This window comes from Ambystoma mexicanum, chromosome 1q (genome assembly GCF_040938575.1).
Source record: "Ambystoma mexicanum isolate Mex_15411 chromosome 1q, UKY_AmexF1_1, whole genome shotgun sequence".
NCBI classification, from domain to species: domain Eukaryota; kingdom Metazoa; phylum Chordata; class Amphibia; order Caudata; family Ambystomatidae; genus Ambystoma; species Ambystoma mexicanum.
This window is the reverse complement of record NC_090922.1, coordinates 710,089,354-710,107,464: the sequence shown is the minus strand read 5'-3', so window position 1 is coordinate 710,107,464 and position 18,111 is coordinate 710,089,354. Positions and strand designations below refer to the sequence as shown.

Here is an 18,111-nt window from a genome sequence, read left to right as displayed (position 1 = left end):
CCTGGCACAACTCAAGATCCAACACAACGGCACCACGGTACACTTCACAGACCCAAAAGAGGCCTGGAAATGGGCCGAGACACATATTGCTGGGAATTGGGGCAGGCCCAGGCTCCTGGGAAACAGAGGACGACGAGCGCGGATCCCCTCTCGACTGGAACCGAATGTGCCGGCGCCAGAAATAGAAAATTGACGCAGTACACCAGGTATGGCAACTGTGATGCACTCAATGCGACTACACCAGGGCACGCACTAGTCAGTCATGCAAAACACTGGGTAACCCTGTTAACACTCTGCCGTTGATCCGACAAAGGAACATGATGTAAGCAGCGGGCCCCAAAGGGCCACCACCTACGATCCCCAAATTTGTGAAGACTGTGAACAATCTAGGTGGAGTAGTAGATCGAATTGTGAAAAGAAACTTGGGGGAATAGTCATTAGTTAATAGTTGACTGTCCTTTGACAGTGTATTGTATTTCGATGTTCGGGCGACAGGTACTTCAAGTTGGGGTGGAGTATAGGGAGGGGGGAAGAAGGGGAAAGTTTTCATGTTGTTTTGTTAGTTCGGATCTATAGCATGTCCAAACACCGATCCAAACACAACCCTCTACACATTATACCCTGCTGCACCACGTATCGGGACCATATTCCCGACAGACAAACCAAGGGGAGGCAGCTCTCCCGACCAAAGCATCCTTCATGCTCTCCAACAAGAAGTTTTAGATGACACACCCACAATCACACCTACTACCGCCTGACCGCCCCAGGTCCCTCAAGCTGCTCACCTGGAATGTGAATGGAATGGGCTCTGGGATTAAGAGACGTCTGATTAAGCAATTGTTGAATAGACACTCTCCCGATCTGGCCCTCTTATCAGAGACGCACATAGCAGGAACACACTGCACCCTCTTCCAGAGAACAAACTACCGGGCCGCATTCCATGCGTGGTACACAATGGGATCCAGGGCCACCCTTATCCTTATACACAAGAGACTTCCGTTCTCCCCACAAGTCGTGGAATTGGACCCACGGGGTCGCTATGTACTCATCCTGGGCTCGCTCTGGGGAGAAACACTGGCCATTGTGTCAATATATTCCCCGCCCGGACTGGGCCAGGGTTTATTGGATGATATGACCACTCTCCTAGGGATACACCACCCAGATCGATGGATCCTGGGGGGAGACTTGAATGACGTTATGTGCAATACCATGGATCATACCCACCTTAGAGGGCATAACCCGGATGCTCCCACGAAACTCTTTAACTTTGTGTCCGCCCTAGGCCTCCGAGATTTGTGACGGTAGTTACATCCCCAAAGCAGAGGTTATTCGTTCCACTCCGGGGTCCATGGCTCCCTCTCTAGACTCTACTACCTCCTCATCCCGAACACAGACCTACATAGGGCGATATCCGCAGAATTCCTCCTTCGTGGAATTTCGGACCATTCCCCCCTAATAATAGAAATACGAACGCATGCCACAACCCCCCCTAGAGCATGGAGACTAAACAACTACTACCTTGGATTCCCCGAATTGGTGGACCACCTCACGGAGGTGTCCGATGAATATTTCAACATAAATGAACTAGCAGTGGACGACCCAGTAGTGGTGTGAGAGGCTTATAAAACGGTGCTGCGTGGGGAAATAATCTCCTGGGTAGCGAATAAAAAGAGGGAGAGACTCCAAAAAATAGTAGAGGCGGAGGGTGAAATGATCCAGGCCGAAAACACGCATGTTCTTGACCCTACCCCGCAGACTCAAAGGTCCCTCAATTTAGCCACGGAGACCCTCAGAAATATTATGCTGGATAATGCCAAGCAAGCCCATTGGGACACCAGAGCGAGGATATACGAACTGGGGGACAAGGCAGGCAAAATGCTGGCCTGGCTTGAGAGGAGGGAGGAGGGAGGAGGGGAGACGTCATGTCCAGGAAATTGTTGCCCCGAATGGTGTCGGGTACCAGACGGAGGCCGAAATAGCAGAGGCTTTTGCCCAGTTCTATGCGGAACTCTACTGAGCCCCGATAACACCATTCGACCCGACCCTACTAGACGAAGTAACACTCCCAGCACTGACAGCACAACAACGTGAGGAACTGGACTCCGATCTCTCTGAATCTGAAATAGCCGAAGCCCTAGCGCAACTTCAAACAGGGAAAACACCAGGCCCTAATGGATTCCCGGCCGAGACCTGGCAAAAGCTTGGAGGGAATAAAATAGCATCCCCCCTCTACAGGATGCTCCTCGGCGCCCGCGACCAAGGCACCCTCCCACCTGAGCTATGCAAAGCCACCATTGTGGTCATTCCCAAACCTGATAAGCCCCCGGAATTGTGCGCCTCTTCCCGGCCTATCTCATTAATTAATAGTGAAGCCAAGGTTCTTGCCAAGCTCCTTGCCAACCGACTGCAGTCAGTAGCCCACACCTTGATCCACCCGGATCAATGTGGCTTTATGCCACACAAATCAACTCGAATGAACCTGCGTCGGCTCCAGTTGACGCTAGAGTGGGCCCCGGTCATTGATACCCCTCTCGCTCTATTGGCAATAGATTTCGAAAAGGCCTTCGATTCGGTCAGGTGGGACTGCCTCTGGGAGATCATGAGGCGTATGGGGTTTGGAGACAGCTTCTTGGGATGGGTGAAATTACTCTACACTAACATTCAAGCAGGGTGAATGTTTGGCCGTCCCGGTCCTTCCCACTGGGAAAGGGCACGAGGCAGGGTTGCCCCCTTTCTCCCCTTTTCTTTGCCCTGGCAATTGAGCCTCTCGCCCTTTGGCTCCGCCAGAATGCTGCGTGGACCGGATTCAGATGGCCTGAAGGACATGAGGACCGCATCTCCTTGTACGCAGATGACCTCCTGATATACCTGGGGGACCCAGCTCGATCCTGCCCCAGGGTGACACAGATGTTTACCCGTTTCGGAGAATTTAGTGGGCTTAAAATTAATTGGGGGAAATCAGTTCTCTTCCCGGTGAAAGGCAATGTGCAGGTTGACCCCCAGGAATGCCCGTACCGAATGGAACCGCAAGGTTTTCGATACTTAGGGATAGGGGTGACTACAAACCTGACTGAATATACAATACACAATTTCCAACCGGTCCTTGATCGTTTTGTCAATGACGTCCACCACTGGAGGCTTCTCCCTCTTATGCCCATGGGAAGAGCCGCACTCTTTAAGATGATGACTCTCCCAAGCTTTCTCTATGTCTTACAGAACGCCCCATTAAAGATCCCAGACTCCGACTTTAAACGGGTTGAAACCCTCTTTCGGGAACTAATATGGGGGGGAGGCCAGCCGAGGATAGCGCTCGCCACGCTTCAAAGATCGATCTGGGAGGGTGGGATAGGGGCTCCCCGCCTCCAAACGTATTATTGGGCTGCACAGTTGGCAGTGGTCAACGACCTGCTTCACAGAGATAGGGAACTCCCCCACATCAAGGCCGAGGTCGCGGCCATGCACGGTACCGACCCATGGCAACTGCTATACCAAACTCTCCCGAGACCCCCCCCCACCAACGACCATGACTCATATTATTGCTGTTTGGAAGCAGGCGCACAGATTCGTAGCGTGGGAACATAAAGTAACCACGGCACAACCCCTGTGGAGAAATGGCAACCTGCCCGAGATAAAGAAACTTCAACCATGGCCCCGATGGGTAAGGGCCGGGATTCTGAGAGTCGGGGATATTCTTGAGGAGGGGGATATAACCTTGTTTGAAATCATCCAGCAAAAATTCCAACTCCCGGGCACCGAGCGATACCACTATGTACAACTGGGCCATGCCCAAAGAAACCACATACCTGCAGGCACCAATGTCTCGGACTATACACCGATAGAGCGCAATATGCTGCCAGCTTTCATCCCCACCAAATGCACCTCCATCCTATATAATGCTATCACATCCTTTGCTACGCCCGAACTCATGACCCTGAAAGCCAAATGGGAGGTGGATGTAGGGGTAATAGATCCAGAAGACTGGATCCAAGTGCTAATGCACCCAAGGGAAGTGGCCATCTCTTCCAGGCTTCGCCTGGTCCAATTAAAGATCCTGCAGGACGATACTATATAGGTGGGAGAGAGCCTCGAACCCGAACTGTCTCCGTTGCTTAGAGGAAGAGGGGACCTTCTTTCACATCCTTTGGGCATGCCCCCGAATCTGCACCTTCTGGAACGAATGCTGTACTGAACTTAGTAATGTCTTGGTGTGCCGTATACCACTGGACCCAAAGATTATCATTTTGGGTGTTCCGGGTGAGATTGCACTTAATAAATGGGACAGACTGCTCTTGAACACGGCAGCGGGACTGATGAAGCGCAATATAGTGCAAAAATGGGGAGCCCCGGAGTCCCCAACGATGGAGCAATGGGCAACGGACATGAACATATGTGCAAGTATAGAACACAGAGTATATACTGCCAGAGGCTGCCCTGCCAAAGCGGATAAGATATGGGGGAGGTGGGAAGAGGATGGACCTTAGATCCTGTTGAATGCAGTGAGGGGGGATACGGTTTAACTGCACTAAAGACTCGGGGTAATGTTATGGGTGATTGATAATTACTCTGCTAATGATCGAATTTTGAAAGGACATGCTAGTCCACACATGTTGTTGTGTTGATGAGGATGTAAAACAATAAAAAATGTTTTATCAAAAAAAAAAATACATCGAATGTGCTCATCACATTTTTTAGGGGGGTGGGAAAGGGCAAATAAGGGTTTGGTCGAGTGGACAATAGTAAAAAATAAGTGTTGGGGGGGGGCAAAAAAAAAACATGAGCACATTGGTGGTGGTGGAATGTGCACGTTTAAAAGCCTGGTGATGAAATCACATGGAACCAACTGGGATTGATATTCTGTTTGAATTCTGCCATTCCTGAAACCTGTTCTCTCCTCCTATCTCTTTACATTGCCTATTGGGGGGGTTTAGGGCTGTGCAGGGGGAACCTCTAACCACAGTGCTATCAGATCTGAACCCACACAAGTATTATTTTCTGTGCTGAATTGTTTTGCTCACTACTTACTCCTCGTGTATTAAAGAGAGTATTCAATGTTACCTCACCCCGTGATTGTTGTGTAACTCTTACGAATATTGTGATATATTTTTTTAATTCATAAATAAATATTTACCTTTGCAAACCAGCCTGATTCCTGGTTCAGTGTGACCGGGGGGTGGGGTTCCAGGAGAAGGGCGTGATATGAGTGGTATAGCGTTCAGAATAAAGAACTTTTAGACAAAAATAAATAAGTATTTCAGTTGTGCACTACATGCTAGGCGTTGACGTGGGTGTGTGCTAGATTGAAATCACTTACAGCTGTCCATGGTAATCTACCATTCAGTTATTTTTTTACATGCGTATTTTTCTGACCCTGATTTTCATTGTGTTCTTTTAGGTACAACAAACTAAGCAGGAATGTGCGAGATCTGGCTCAAAAGATCAGGGATCTGGATGAGAAGGACGCATTTCGAGTACAAAGTACTGCACGTCTTTTGGAGAAACTGTAAGTGGAGATAGTGGTGTTTTGATTTTGCTTCTTACACTCCAGTGGAACGCGGTTCTATTTTACATGTGCTTACTATCAGGTCCACATGAACACCCATCCTGCCAAAATGAATGCAGTAGAATGGTATTGAATTAAAAAAAATAAAAAACCTTTAAATATGCATGTAACTGGATTATACTAGATGAAACTAGCATTGCACACTGCAGTGCTTAATATGCAGTCTGCGTTACTACCAATAGCAGCAAAGAAAATATTTTAAAATGATCTCCTCCCAGATCCATCTGTGAAATAAACTACAAAATCATATTGTGTGAACCACAGGGCATATCGTGGCTCATCAGCTGCCGCAGGTCTCTCCAGCAGCTGCACTTCTCTTTTTTTCTCACGGCCTCCTGCTGGAAAATGTGTAAACTTCAGCCTGAAACTGCACTAGTCCTATTATTTTATGCACAATCCATAGTGCTGTTCGATCAAATGCTCCCATTCTTATTTTAAATCCACTGGCCAGATAATTGCACACATCAAGGGGAGAAATCGCAATTTTAGTATGATTGCTTATCCCAACACAGATGACTAAAGTAAGATATTTTCTGATGTTTGTTAATCTGCTTAGAATCACATGCTGTGCATAGGTCCGACATCCAGTGGTCACTGCGGAGTATTGCATTTTGTTTTTCGTAGTCGAAAAGGGGACGTCGACAAGGCATGTCTGAAACACTATCCCTATAGTGACGTGCGTTGTACCCACAATCCCTCACGCGTCGAGGTCCCTCAGATTGTTTTTTTCCGCCCAGCTTCTGGTCGCCTTCACGCGGAGCTCCTTGAGATACCATTGCAACCCTCGACCTTTGGTCGTTTCTTCTCATAAAATTTATACACACTCCCTCGACGCAGTTGTAGCTGTTCTCCGCCGAGAAAAATCGTCGACGGAGGGTCGAGCGGAGGAAATCTTCGGCGCTGCCGAACACGTGGCCTGGTCTCGCTGGCCATATACAGTAGGGAGAGTGGGGTCGTGGGACATCTCTGGGTCTTTCTGAGAATGCCTTTCCCTTTCCCCTTCCTTTCCCTTGGGGTGTTTATCGCAATTTATTGCCTCGGCTATGGAGAGGACACCGTTTAGGTTTTGCCCACTTTGTAAAGGCAAATTCACTTGGAAGGACAAGCACTCACGGTGTAACCGCTGCTTGCCCCTCGATCACAAGGAGGAAGGGTGCGCGGCTTGTCGGCTTCTTAAGCCTAAAACTCTAAAAGACCGAAGGGTTAAAAGGTGGGCGGCCTATGCGATGTCGAAGGCCGAAGGTTCACCCGCCGCTGCTACCACCGACAGTGACGAGGAACGCGATAACACGACCTCCGCTACGGAAGTCGAAACCCCCTCTAAGGAGCGCTTACGCGCTTCGTCGTCTGTCCCCGGCCCCGACGGGCTCGGCTCACGCCCTGCTTATGGGGATGAACACCCCGGCGACACAGACGCACACAAAGATCCACATAAACACACAACCCACGGCTCTTCTTCGACGAAGTCGAAAAGAGCTTCGGCGCCCAAGGAGACGCAGGTTCCACCGGCGGCCTCCTCGAACCGTTCGGGTTCGAAGCCCCTCTCGCAGCCGCGACCTGCGACTGGGCTTTCGGCAAACAAGGGCGCTGCCACCAAACCATCGGCCGGTGCGCATCAACAGAAAGCGCAGACCGCCGTAGAGCGTTCGATACCCATAGCGTCGAAAACTCAAGCTTCCGCCGACAAACAAGTCGCCGACAAGCGAGTCGCCGATAGCTTAGCGAGGATCGCTGTAGCCGACGCCCAAAAGCGTACGCCGAAGATTACGTCGAGCGTTACGCATAAGTTAAAGGATACGCCGAAAAAGCCCGAAGAAAAGCAGGGACTACCCCCTTCAGTCAGGGAGTCACCCGACACACCTGAAGGTTTTTCGGAGGGCGACGGGACACTTTCCTCGACGCTTTGGGAGAGGTCGAGCCATTTCGAGTTAGATAACCCTATGTTTCCCCCGCCAGACCGCTCTGGGGTACCCCATGAAACAATGGAAAGACTCCACCTCTGTATGGAGAGGATGGAAAGGTTCATGAGCACCCAGGCCTCTCAAACTCACAAGAGGACTAGAGAAGGGCCTCAGGAGGACCCCAGGGCCAAAAATCCGAGGCTAGTCGATCCCCAGCAGGACACAGCCTCAGACTTCCAAGATGTATATGACCTCACTGGGGAGGAACAATACTTCGAGGAAGAAGATGATTTCATAGACAATGAAGGACAGAACCAGGAGGAATGTCTGGAAGACAGAACAGACATTATAGAAGAAGGCTTCGGGGTTAACCCAGAAGAGGGACCTTCACACCCCTGGCAATCACCATCAGTGTGTTCCGACACTGATGTCCTAAACCTAACTCCTCCGGACAATTCTCCAGTTAGGAACACGTCTCCAATTGACGATCAGCCCACTTTCAATGCACTGTTGCGCAGAGCAGCAGCGCATTTCGAACTCGACACCGGGGAACTCTCTCCAGAATTGGACTTTGTAGAAAGAGTGATTAAAGAAAAACCCCCGGTCAGCCAGACCATTCCCCTCCTCGCTTCAGTGAAGAGAAGGATCATACCTTCGCTGTCCACTCCCGCAATGATCAGAGGGGTCAATCCACGGATTGAAAAACTTTTCACTCCTTCACCCTCAGACCCCCTCTACATTAGGGGACATTCCATTCCGGATTCCCTAGTGGTATCTAATACTAGAAAGAGGGCAGGGGTACCACTTTCCACCAGTGAGGCACCCCCTGACAAGGAGGGCAAGAGGCTATATGCCCTTGCAAAAAGAGTTACTTCCTCGGCTGCCTTCTCAGCAAGAATTGCCAACAACAATTCCTTGCTTGCAAGCTACGCAGACGCGCAGTGGGCCAAACTGCGAAAAGACGCTGAGGAAGCACCGGATCCTTTACGTACGCGCCTACTGTCAACTATTGGCGAAGGAACCCAAGTGAACCAGAGCATTGTTAAAAACTCTCTGGACGCGGCAGAAACAGCAGGACGTTCCCTGGTACAAGGAATACTCCTAAAGCGCCATGTATGGCTGCGCAACTCAGGCTTTAAACCAGAGACACAGGCGTCTTTGATAAATAAACCTGTCGAGGACGCTAACCTCTTCGGAAAAGCGGTAGATGAAGCCCTAGAGATGGCTAAAAAAGAGTTCGACACTATCAAGACTCTTGACCAAATCTCTAAGCCCACTACCAGGCGCGGCTATGACAACAAACGCTTTTTTCGTGGCCAACGCCAACACCAACAACAAAGTCAACATCAGCAATACCCTGCCACCAATTACCAAACCAATAGTGGGCAGTACAGCCAAATAGGCCAACGCCGGGGCAAAGGGAGGGGTCGGGGATCCACCCCCAGAGGCTCCCAAGCCCCCAACAACTCCAAGTGACGCGAACATTCGCGTCCCCTCCCATGCAACACCGGTCGGGGGCCGGATAACATCCTTTCTTCCTGCATGGGAGGAGATAACGTCAGACCGTTGGGTACTTTCCACCGTAGCCCACGGTTACTGTATCGAATTCAACAGTTCCCCATCCTACAGACCCCCGAGGGGACGTCGCATGACGCCGGAACATCTTGCCATCCTTCTGCAAGAAGTACAACAACTTCTGGAAAAAGGAGCCATAGAGGTCGTGCCTCTATCTCAGGTAACGGAAGGTATTTATTCAGTGTACTTCCTTGTACCCAAAAAGGATCTAACCATGCGCCCTGTATTAGATCTGCGCCCAGCGAACAGATTTATCAAACCCCAAAAGTTTCGTATGGTAACCTTACAGGAAGTGATCCCACTGCTTTCCCAGGGAGATTACATGACAACATTGGACATGAAAGATGCATACTTTCATATTTCAATGTTGCCAGCGCACAGAAAATACCTAAGGTTCATGATAAAGGGCAAACACTACCAGTTCAAAGTGCTACCCTTCGGTATAGCATCAGCACCAAGGGTATTCACGAAGGTGCTGGCAGTGGCAGCGGCCCACCTGCGCAGGTTGTCCATCCCAGTTTACCCTTACCTCGACGACTGGCTCATAACAGGGGATTCTTACGAAACATGTTTCGCAAATACCCAGAAGACGGTAGACCTTTTGTTCCAGCTAGGCTTCTCCATCAACGAAAAGAAGTCCAGTTTAAACCCCAGTCAAATCAAACAATTCCTAGGGGCTCTAATTCAAACAAGGGACGGCCTCGTCTTCCCCTCCAAAGAGAGGGTCCAAAACATGCTGTTTCAGATCCCCCAATATGTAAACGGCCAAGAGGTGACGGTACGCAAAGCAATGCGCTTGCTAGGAATGATGGCGTCGTGTATTTATTTGGTACCTCACGCGCGCCTGCGCATGCGCCCTATGCAAGTGTGGCTCAACAGGCAGCGGTGTCAGGCCAGCGGACTATGGGAGGATCTAGTGGTGGTCTCGCAGGCCTTGGTTCTCTCGCTACAGTGGTGGACAAAGGGAAACATGGAAAAAGGAAAACCCTTTGCCACACCCGCGGCGGAAGCCACTCTAACCACAGACGCATCCCTTACAGGATGGGGGGCTCACCTATCCCATCAAACTGCTCACGGAGTGTGGACTCCGAACGTAGCATCCAAACACATCAATCTACTGGAGCTACTGGCGGTATTCAAGGCAATAAAAGCCTTCCAAGAACACCTACAAGGCAAGACTGTAATGGTCCTCACGGACAGCACTACAGCCATGTACTACATCAACAAGCAGGGGGGCACCCATTCTCCAGGCCTATCCAAACTGGCCCAAAATATATGGAAGTGGGCTCTCAAACGGGACATGTTCCTACTATCACTACATGTACCCGGGGAACTCAATCTGCTTGCAGACAGACTCAGCAGAGATTTCCCCCTGCCCGAAGAGTACGAATGGCGCCTGCACGAAGACATCGTCTTCGACGTCTTCACACAATGGGGTTTCCCAGAGATAGACCTGTTCGCAACCCTGGAGAACTCTCAATGCCTAAGTTACGCCTCCAGGTACCCCCAGAACCAATCCAAGGGGAACGGTCTGTCGATGCAATGGTCAGGGAAATTTGTTTACGCTTTTCCCCCGACTCCCCTTCTCAACAAGGTGGTGCACAAGATGCACCAGGAACAAGTGACCATGATACTAGTGGCCCCTATTTGGGCACGACAACCATGGTTCGCTCACTTGATGGAGATGTCTCTATCTCCCCCAGTAAAACTCCCCTGCCCGTACAACATGCTGTCTCAGGACAAGGGCAGGACCCTGCACCCATGCCCCCAGAACATGAACTTAGCAGCTTGGCTCCTGAGATCATAGAGTTCGGACATCTACAACTCCCGCAAAGATGCATGGACATCCTCAGGGAAGCCAGAAAACCGAACACTCGCCACTGCTATTCTAGCAAGTGGAAAAGATTTGTCATCTGGTGCAGGAGTAAAGGCATCAACCCTATTGACTGCTCTCCCACACATGTGGTACTATACCTAACCCACCTTTTGGATTCAGGTCTAGTATTCAACTCCATTAAAGTCCACCTAGCGGCACTTTCTGCATACACCACTTCCCAACTCAAAGTGTCGTGGTGGAAGTTCCCTGTTATAAAGGCCTTCATGGAGAGAGTAAAAAGAATACACCCCCCGATAGCTGACCCAGCTCCCGGATGGGACCTTAATGTGGTACTTACAAGACTCATGGGCTCTCCATTCGAACCCATGCACAAAGCATCTCTTAAACACCTCACTCTTAAGACTGCTTTTTTAATAGCTATCACCTCCATCAGGAGAGTAAGTGAACTTCAGGCTCTTTCTATTCTAGACCCCTTCGTTACAGTTCACAGAGATAAAGTGGTTCTACGCACTCACCCTAGGTTTGCTCCAAAATTTATTTCTAAATTCCACGTAAACCAATCTATAGAACTACCAACGTTCTTTCAAAATCCTTCCAATTTGGGAGAAAGGACTCTGCACACACTTGATGTACGCAGGGCGGTCATGTTCTACATGGAAAGAACCAAACCATTGAGGAAGACTAATCGGTTCTTCGTCTCAGTGGCAGCAGGAAGAGAAGGAGATGCGGTTTCAAAATCCACTATTTCTAGATGGATTGTTCAATGCATCACTCTCTGCTATACTCTTGCTAAGAGAGAACTGCCCTTTAAGCCAAGAGCACACTCTACTCGAGGCACAGGGGCATCCATAGCATTCATTGCAAATGTTCCCCTTGAGTCCATCTGCAAAGCGGCTACCTGGAGTTCTGTGCACACCTTTACAAAACACTACTGTCTAGATACACACTCTAGATCTGACTCCCAGGTGGGACAGGCAGTATTACGACACCTTTTCTCTACTGTTCCTTCTCATAACCCACCGCCATCTCCGGGTACTGCTCGCTAGTCTATGCACAGCATGTGATTCTAAGCAGATTAACAAACATCAGAAGAGAATGCATTACTTACCGTAAAAGCATTTCTGATGGTTGTATCTGCTTAGATTCACATGCGCCCACCCTTCCTCCCCGCTCGGATGGAAGGAACATAGACTTCCTTTATATATATATATCTCTCTCTCTCTCTTTTCTGTACTCACTCACGTCTAGAAGGCTCCCTCAGGGCAGAAAAAATACAAACAGAGGGACCTCGACGCGTGAGGGATTGTGGGTACAACGCACGTCACTATAGGGATAGTGTTTCAGACACGCCTTGTCGACGTCCCCTTTTCGACTACGAAAAACAAAATGCAATACTCCGCAGTGACCACTGGATGTCGGACCTATGCACAGCATGTGAATCTAAGCAGATACAACCATCAGAAATGCTTTTACGGTAAGTAATGCATTCTCATTCTACTACACAAAACATGCACTGCCACCATTGGCTCACATTCATAATGCTTAATGGAGAATGGTGTGGAAATGTGTGCCTCTTTGTCTCTAGCAAAAGTGGGGCTTTGCTATACAGTAGCATGAAAATGTGCATTTAGTGACAAGATCAGAGTTTCATTTAGCAGAGGTAAAGCTTCAATACCACAACAATGACTCGGGTCAGTGGTCTAAAGTGTTATTTTTCCAATACTGTGGCCCTCAGGAGTTTGTTTATTCAGGCTTCCACCATGAATGACGTTTGCTGGGTTAGTCCAATTAGCATAGGTCTTTGCCCCCATGCTTGGCATGACCTTTCACCCAGTGCCATTGTGGGCAAAAGGCTGGTGAGGATGTATGCTAGTTGTCTGTTGGAAATTAAAATCTGCAGATCCCACCGAGTCCTGAGCTTTTTGGTCACCTGCTCATATGCCATATGGTGCAATGCACTTAGCCAATGCACCCAAGATGTGTGTTATCTGCCTACAGTAACTTTCAAATGTAACCTTTGCATCACTACAAATGTGGAAATTAGCTCCTTCTAGAATGAAAGCTCTACCAGATATGACCAGTGCTCTTAAATCTGATAGCCCCTTAAAGGAGGTAAGGCAAAGGAGCGTGCATCACTAATAGAGGCCTACGGGGCTGTCTAATTATTGGGAGTACTTGTTGACATAGTCCTCTACCTTGAGGCGCAATTTATTTACACAGTTCCAATGCATTTTCAGATCTGTGCCCATTAGTTGTCTTCCAACGCTTTCCTTTCCGTAGCCAGAGTGGAAAGGAAATTAAAGAAATATACTGAATTAGTCAGAGTGAGACTTTAATTCCAAACAAAAGCCTGCAGAGAGAACCCAGGTGCATTAATAATTCTTACTTGGGCTTTTGCCCATGACTCCAGGATAAAGAGAATCCTCTGGAAGCCGTGCCATTTAATTGTTTCACTAGATCTGAGGAGTTGTCTTAAGTTACTTAGATTTTCTGTTATTCCGGGTGGACCAGCCACCACAAGTGAGAGAGCCCCTTCTCTGCATGCATGTATGTATATTATTTTAAATCTCTGCAGGGTCACATAGTACGAGTCCTGGAAAATAGCAATGATAGAAGAGGACAAGTCCCGATTTGCTCAGCAGTTGCCATTGGGGCCTGCAAGATGGAAAAGGCAGAGAGTTCTGCTTTTGGTTTGTATTCCTTTTAAATATCACGTCCAGTTCCAGACTTTGGGTACAGCTCTCACATTATCTGGTCTTTTTTTTCTAGATCATAAGGTTCCAGGTGCAATATGTCTGAGTTGCTTGATCTCTCCAGTTCCAGGTTTTAAGCCCTTCCCTTTCTCTAGTTTCCCAGGACCTTTGACAAGGAGGAAAAGCATGAGAAATTAAAGCAACTGTAGTCCTAATGTGCAACATCCTCCCCGCCATGCTAGACTGGGAACTCTCACATTGCACATTACTCAGATGAAACCTCCCTGCTAAAATGTGAAGAAATGGCTACATCACTCCATAGACATAACAAAACAACCAGCCTGTAATCTCCTTACCACACCTAACACTAATGGAAATCAAGCATGATTAACCTTAGCCACTCAGGAGGGAAAAATGATTCAGCTCTGGTTTTGTGGATCACATATATTTAGTAGTTCATTTTGTGAGGATTTGGGGAAATTTCGTTTTTCATTTGCTGCTGTTAATCAAGCTGAGTGCATGGTTCAAGCCTCTGGGTTTGCCATGGAAGTGTAAAGGAAGTATGCTAGCACAAATTATTTGTATTTGTTGATTTGTAGAGTACTTTCACAAAAGCGCTATACAGAAATACAATCACACAATATCTTGGAAAATAAATGTAAAACAAAAAAGGGGCTGAAATACAGTTATGTTATGAGGAAAGTAAATGAGTTTTAAGAGTAGAACGAAAAAAAAGACAAAGTGGGAGAAGAGCAGATAGTAAAAGTTAAAGAGTTCCAGTGATTGGGAGGAAAATGAGCTACAACGTGAGAAAAAGATTGAGAGTGTAGTGAAAAAGCAGGGACATAGAAATAAATGAGAGGGAAAAATGAGGAGAGCAATACAATGTATGCATTTATAGACCATGGGCAAGAAGTAAAAAGGGAGGTGAGATTCGAAGGGGGGCAAGAAATAGACTGAAGGAAGTAGGCATAGGTTTGCAAACTGATAGAAGAAAGAGAGAACAGATAAGCTGATAGAAGAAAGAGAACAGATAGAAGATTGAACATAGAATGTAAAGTAGTAAGTCGGTAGGCAGAGAGGGCAATTGGATGAGCAGAGCAATAGTCAAGTCAAGTGAGAACATAAGTTTGGTGGCCTGGAAAGGGAGAAGGGGACAAAGGGACAGGCGTTCCATATATTGAAGAGCTGCAGTTGACGGGAACGAGCAGTGTTGCAGGTGTGGATGAAAAAAGAAAGTGAGGAGTAACCAATAATGCAAAGGTTGCAAGCATTTTGGGTTACAGGTATAAGATGCAGAGGAAATGAGATAGTAGAGGGGCAAATGGTAGAAGAGGGAAATAATAGAGCTTACATTATCGGTTGAGATGGGGAAACCAAAAATGCATCCAAGATTGGATAGAGAGTAACAGGGTTTGATATTGAGGGGAGCTAGTTAGCTCCTGCTTCTAGAAGAGCCTGGTTAGCGTCACATCAACAGCTACCAAGAGCTACTTCATGGCTCCCCACACCAAATGATGCAGAACGAGAACAGCTACGTGAACTTATCTGTGTATGTTTGGGACAATCTATTAATGTACATTAGGACACATCTATTCAACATCTAAAGCAGAAGTGGTCATAAATAATGGACTGAATTATAAGTTAGCGTTGCAGAGCAATATCTACTAGCTCCTCGTTCCCCAGTGGTAGCTGCTGGTTATTGTTTAATGCTGTATACCCAGGAGTTCCTCCTAGCTCCTGCTTATCCAATCTTAAATTTCGATCCCTGAAGTAAACGAGCAGTAATCTTTGCCTGGATAGCATCTGAGACAGAAGAAAAGGATAAAAAGATCTGGGAATTGTCAGCATAAAAGTGACCAGAGATTCCAAAAGGGTTGATCTCTGCAAGTGGTGATGGTAGAGTGAGAAAAAGAGAGGACTGTAATGCCAACCTCTGAGAAACACCATGTTGCAAAGGAAAGGTAGGAGAAAATGTTCCCGCCCAGGACATATGGAGGGTAACATGAACATTTTTACATTTTTACTTGAGTAGGTAAGATAAGGGGCTTCTAGGTAACCCCCCCAGCACTCCATTTAAGATGGTGTGTGCTGGACCTACAAAGAGATAAGGTAAGTGAAGTCAATTTCACTTTAATATTCTTGGGAACAGTAATTCACACAAGAAAAGCTATTTAAACCTTATGAGAAATCTAAAGGATTTCTCTGTGACAATGCACTGAAGGGGCTGTGTGTCACCATGCAGAAAGTGGATGCATATGAAGTTTGTCAGACTCCAAAAACAATCGAACCATATAATCCAAATCCGGTCAAAACACATGCGTCTCACTCATTCTAGGGTTAAAATTAAAAAGTCCTAAAGTCCGGCAAAAGAGCTGGGGTCTCTAAGGTGGGAGGAATGAAGCACCAAAAATAAATTCTCCCTAATACTCCTCCCCACCCCCAGACTAAGGGACAGGAGGATCTAATCCTCACCAGGATGGATCTCCTGTTGTAAGTCAGTTAAAATGTTTGCTGAGGACATCGGCAATCTTTTGTAACCCTTGCCATGGCACTTCATTTTCAAAGCTATATGACCTACACATACCGTTGGGTACATCTCTCTTGTTTAATGTGTAGGGCATCTGGTTTAACAGTCCCTCTGAAGATGTGACAACTTCTGAACCTATAATAGGCCTTTACAAGGGGTTCTTAGAAAGAAATCCCTTAGAGGGGCCTCCATGATTCCTCACCACCTCTATCACAAGAGCAGATTGGGTCTCTGGTATCTTGGTTGGAGGGGTCGTGGTCAAGTAAGGTATATGCTTCCACTTCCTCTTAGATCTTTTTACCTGTCTTAGAAGTTTCCCTCCTAGCACTAGGATTTATTCTGGAGTCATCAACAGACGATCCAACAGTCTTAAGGGGTTTAGCCCTGGCCTTGGGTTTCCTGGTTTTCCACCAGTTTTGAGAATTACCAGTTCTCACATGCCCATAGGGGTCCAATTTGCCTATCCACCTCTTCCTCAGAAGCAGTGTGGGTCAAAGATTGTATAATTGGGCCCTCAACTTCCAGCAAGTGAGGCAAATGATGGTATGGATGTTAATGTGATTCTTGATCCACCTTCCAATCCACTGACCTCGCCTATACCCATGTCTAACATGTCAGCGGAGCTGCTGCTAGAGATAAGGAAAATGAAAATGCAGCTTGAATTTAGGAAACTGAAAATTCAGTCTGAAATGAGAGACCCAGAAATGATGAAGGAACTGCAACTCAGGGAAAAGGGATGCAGCATGAGCTAGACATGAAAACCTCCCTTGATTCCAATTCTGTTCCAGAGTCCTCTTTGCCAAACCACTCCAGGAGCAGGAAGCCTCATCTCCCCAAGGATTTGGTGAGTGTGTGATGCAAAAACTGATATTCTTGATTGGCTGGGTACATTTGAGTTTACATGTGAAGTGCAAGGTATATGCGAACGTGAGTTTGTTCCATGGGTAATCTATAGGCTCCCCCAGAATGCCTGTGATGCTGTGATGGAGTTGAATGATGTCGATAGACAAGATTACCAATTGGTAAAAACTGCTCTCATAGCCAGGTTTGGGAAGGCCCCTTCCCAATACCTAAAATGATTTAGGATCCACAAGAAGAGGGATGGTAACTCATGGGCCACTTGGGTGTGTGAAAGCCAGAAAAACGTAAATGGGCGGATTAAGGGCTACAAGGTGAGCTCTTATGAAGGCATGAGATGCCTCTTCATGCTGGAGTATTTTTGATGCAGTTCCCCCAGAGCTGAGAGAGCACCTTACTGACTCTAAAGCACTGGCCAACAGGGCTACTTGCAAGGATTTTGGGGCTCCTCACAAGAAAGAGGATGGGGCGGGGGAGCTTAAGGATGAGAAAGATCATTCCAAAAATCCCCCCACCAAAAAGAGGGCCACAAACAAAACCAGGGTAAATATCCCCCTGAACACCCTTATAGGGCTAGTGAAACCTCTGGGCCCAACCAGAGGGAGGTTATCAGAAACCCCCATGCCAAAATACATTTGGGAAATATGTGGTTTGTGAGTCTGTTGACCATGCAAAAGAAGATCCCAGATGTAAGGGTAAACCTTCAGGTATCCCCTCTGTCAGCTTAGCATGCATGCATGATGTGGCTATACCAGTGACAAGGGGCTAGCTTTCACCCTCAAGCTGAAGAACACATTGGTGTTCAGGCTAGAGTTTTCTTAGTATCTCTGGGACCGTGGGAACAACAGAACATTGAGATCTACAATTCCATGCCTGATAATACTAAAGAGTATTAGAAAAACAGCGTACTTGTAAATGGTCAAGACACCCCTGCCATTAGATACTGGGGCCAGTATAACTGTGGTAGATGAAAGTTTCTTTCAACCTGAGGAAGTTACTAAGGCTCCCAAAAGACTTATCATGTTAGCAGGAGGTCCAGTCCGAATGTGTCCCATACTGCCAGCTATCACTAAATGTAACAACATGATTGTTAACATCACTGAGTGTTCAGTCTTAGTGCCAGGTAGGGTACTCTTGGGCAATTACTTGAAGGCCCT

General features: G+C 47.5%; 1 protein-coding gene across 2 annotated transcripts in view; it reads left to right on the top strand.

Annotated features, from left to right (window-relative positions):
• The window catches only part of IMP3 (IMP U3 small nucleolar ribonucleoprotein 3), a 143,847-nt gene that overhangs the window by 46,498 nt on the left and 79,238 nt on the right, over window positions 1–18,111 (top strand). For both annotated transcript variants that reach the window (XM_069641337.1, XM_069641338.1), the window contains exon 2: window positions 5,393–5,500. In XM_069641337.1, coding sequence (XP_069497438.1) covers window positions 5,393–5,500 — 108 coding nt within the window. The remainder of the gene's footprint in view (window positions 1–5,392; window positions 5,501–18,111) is intronic.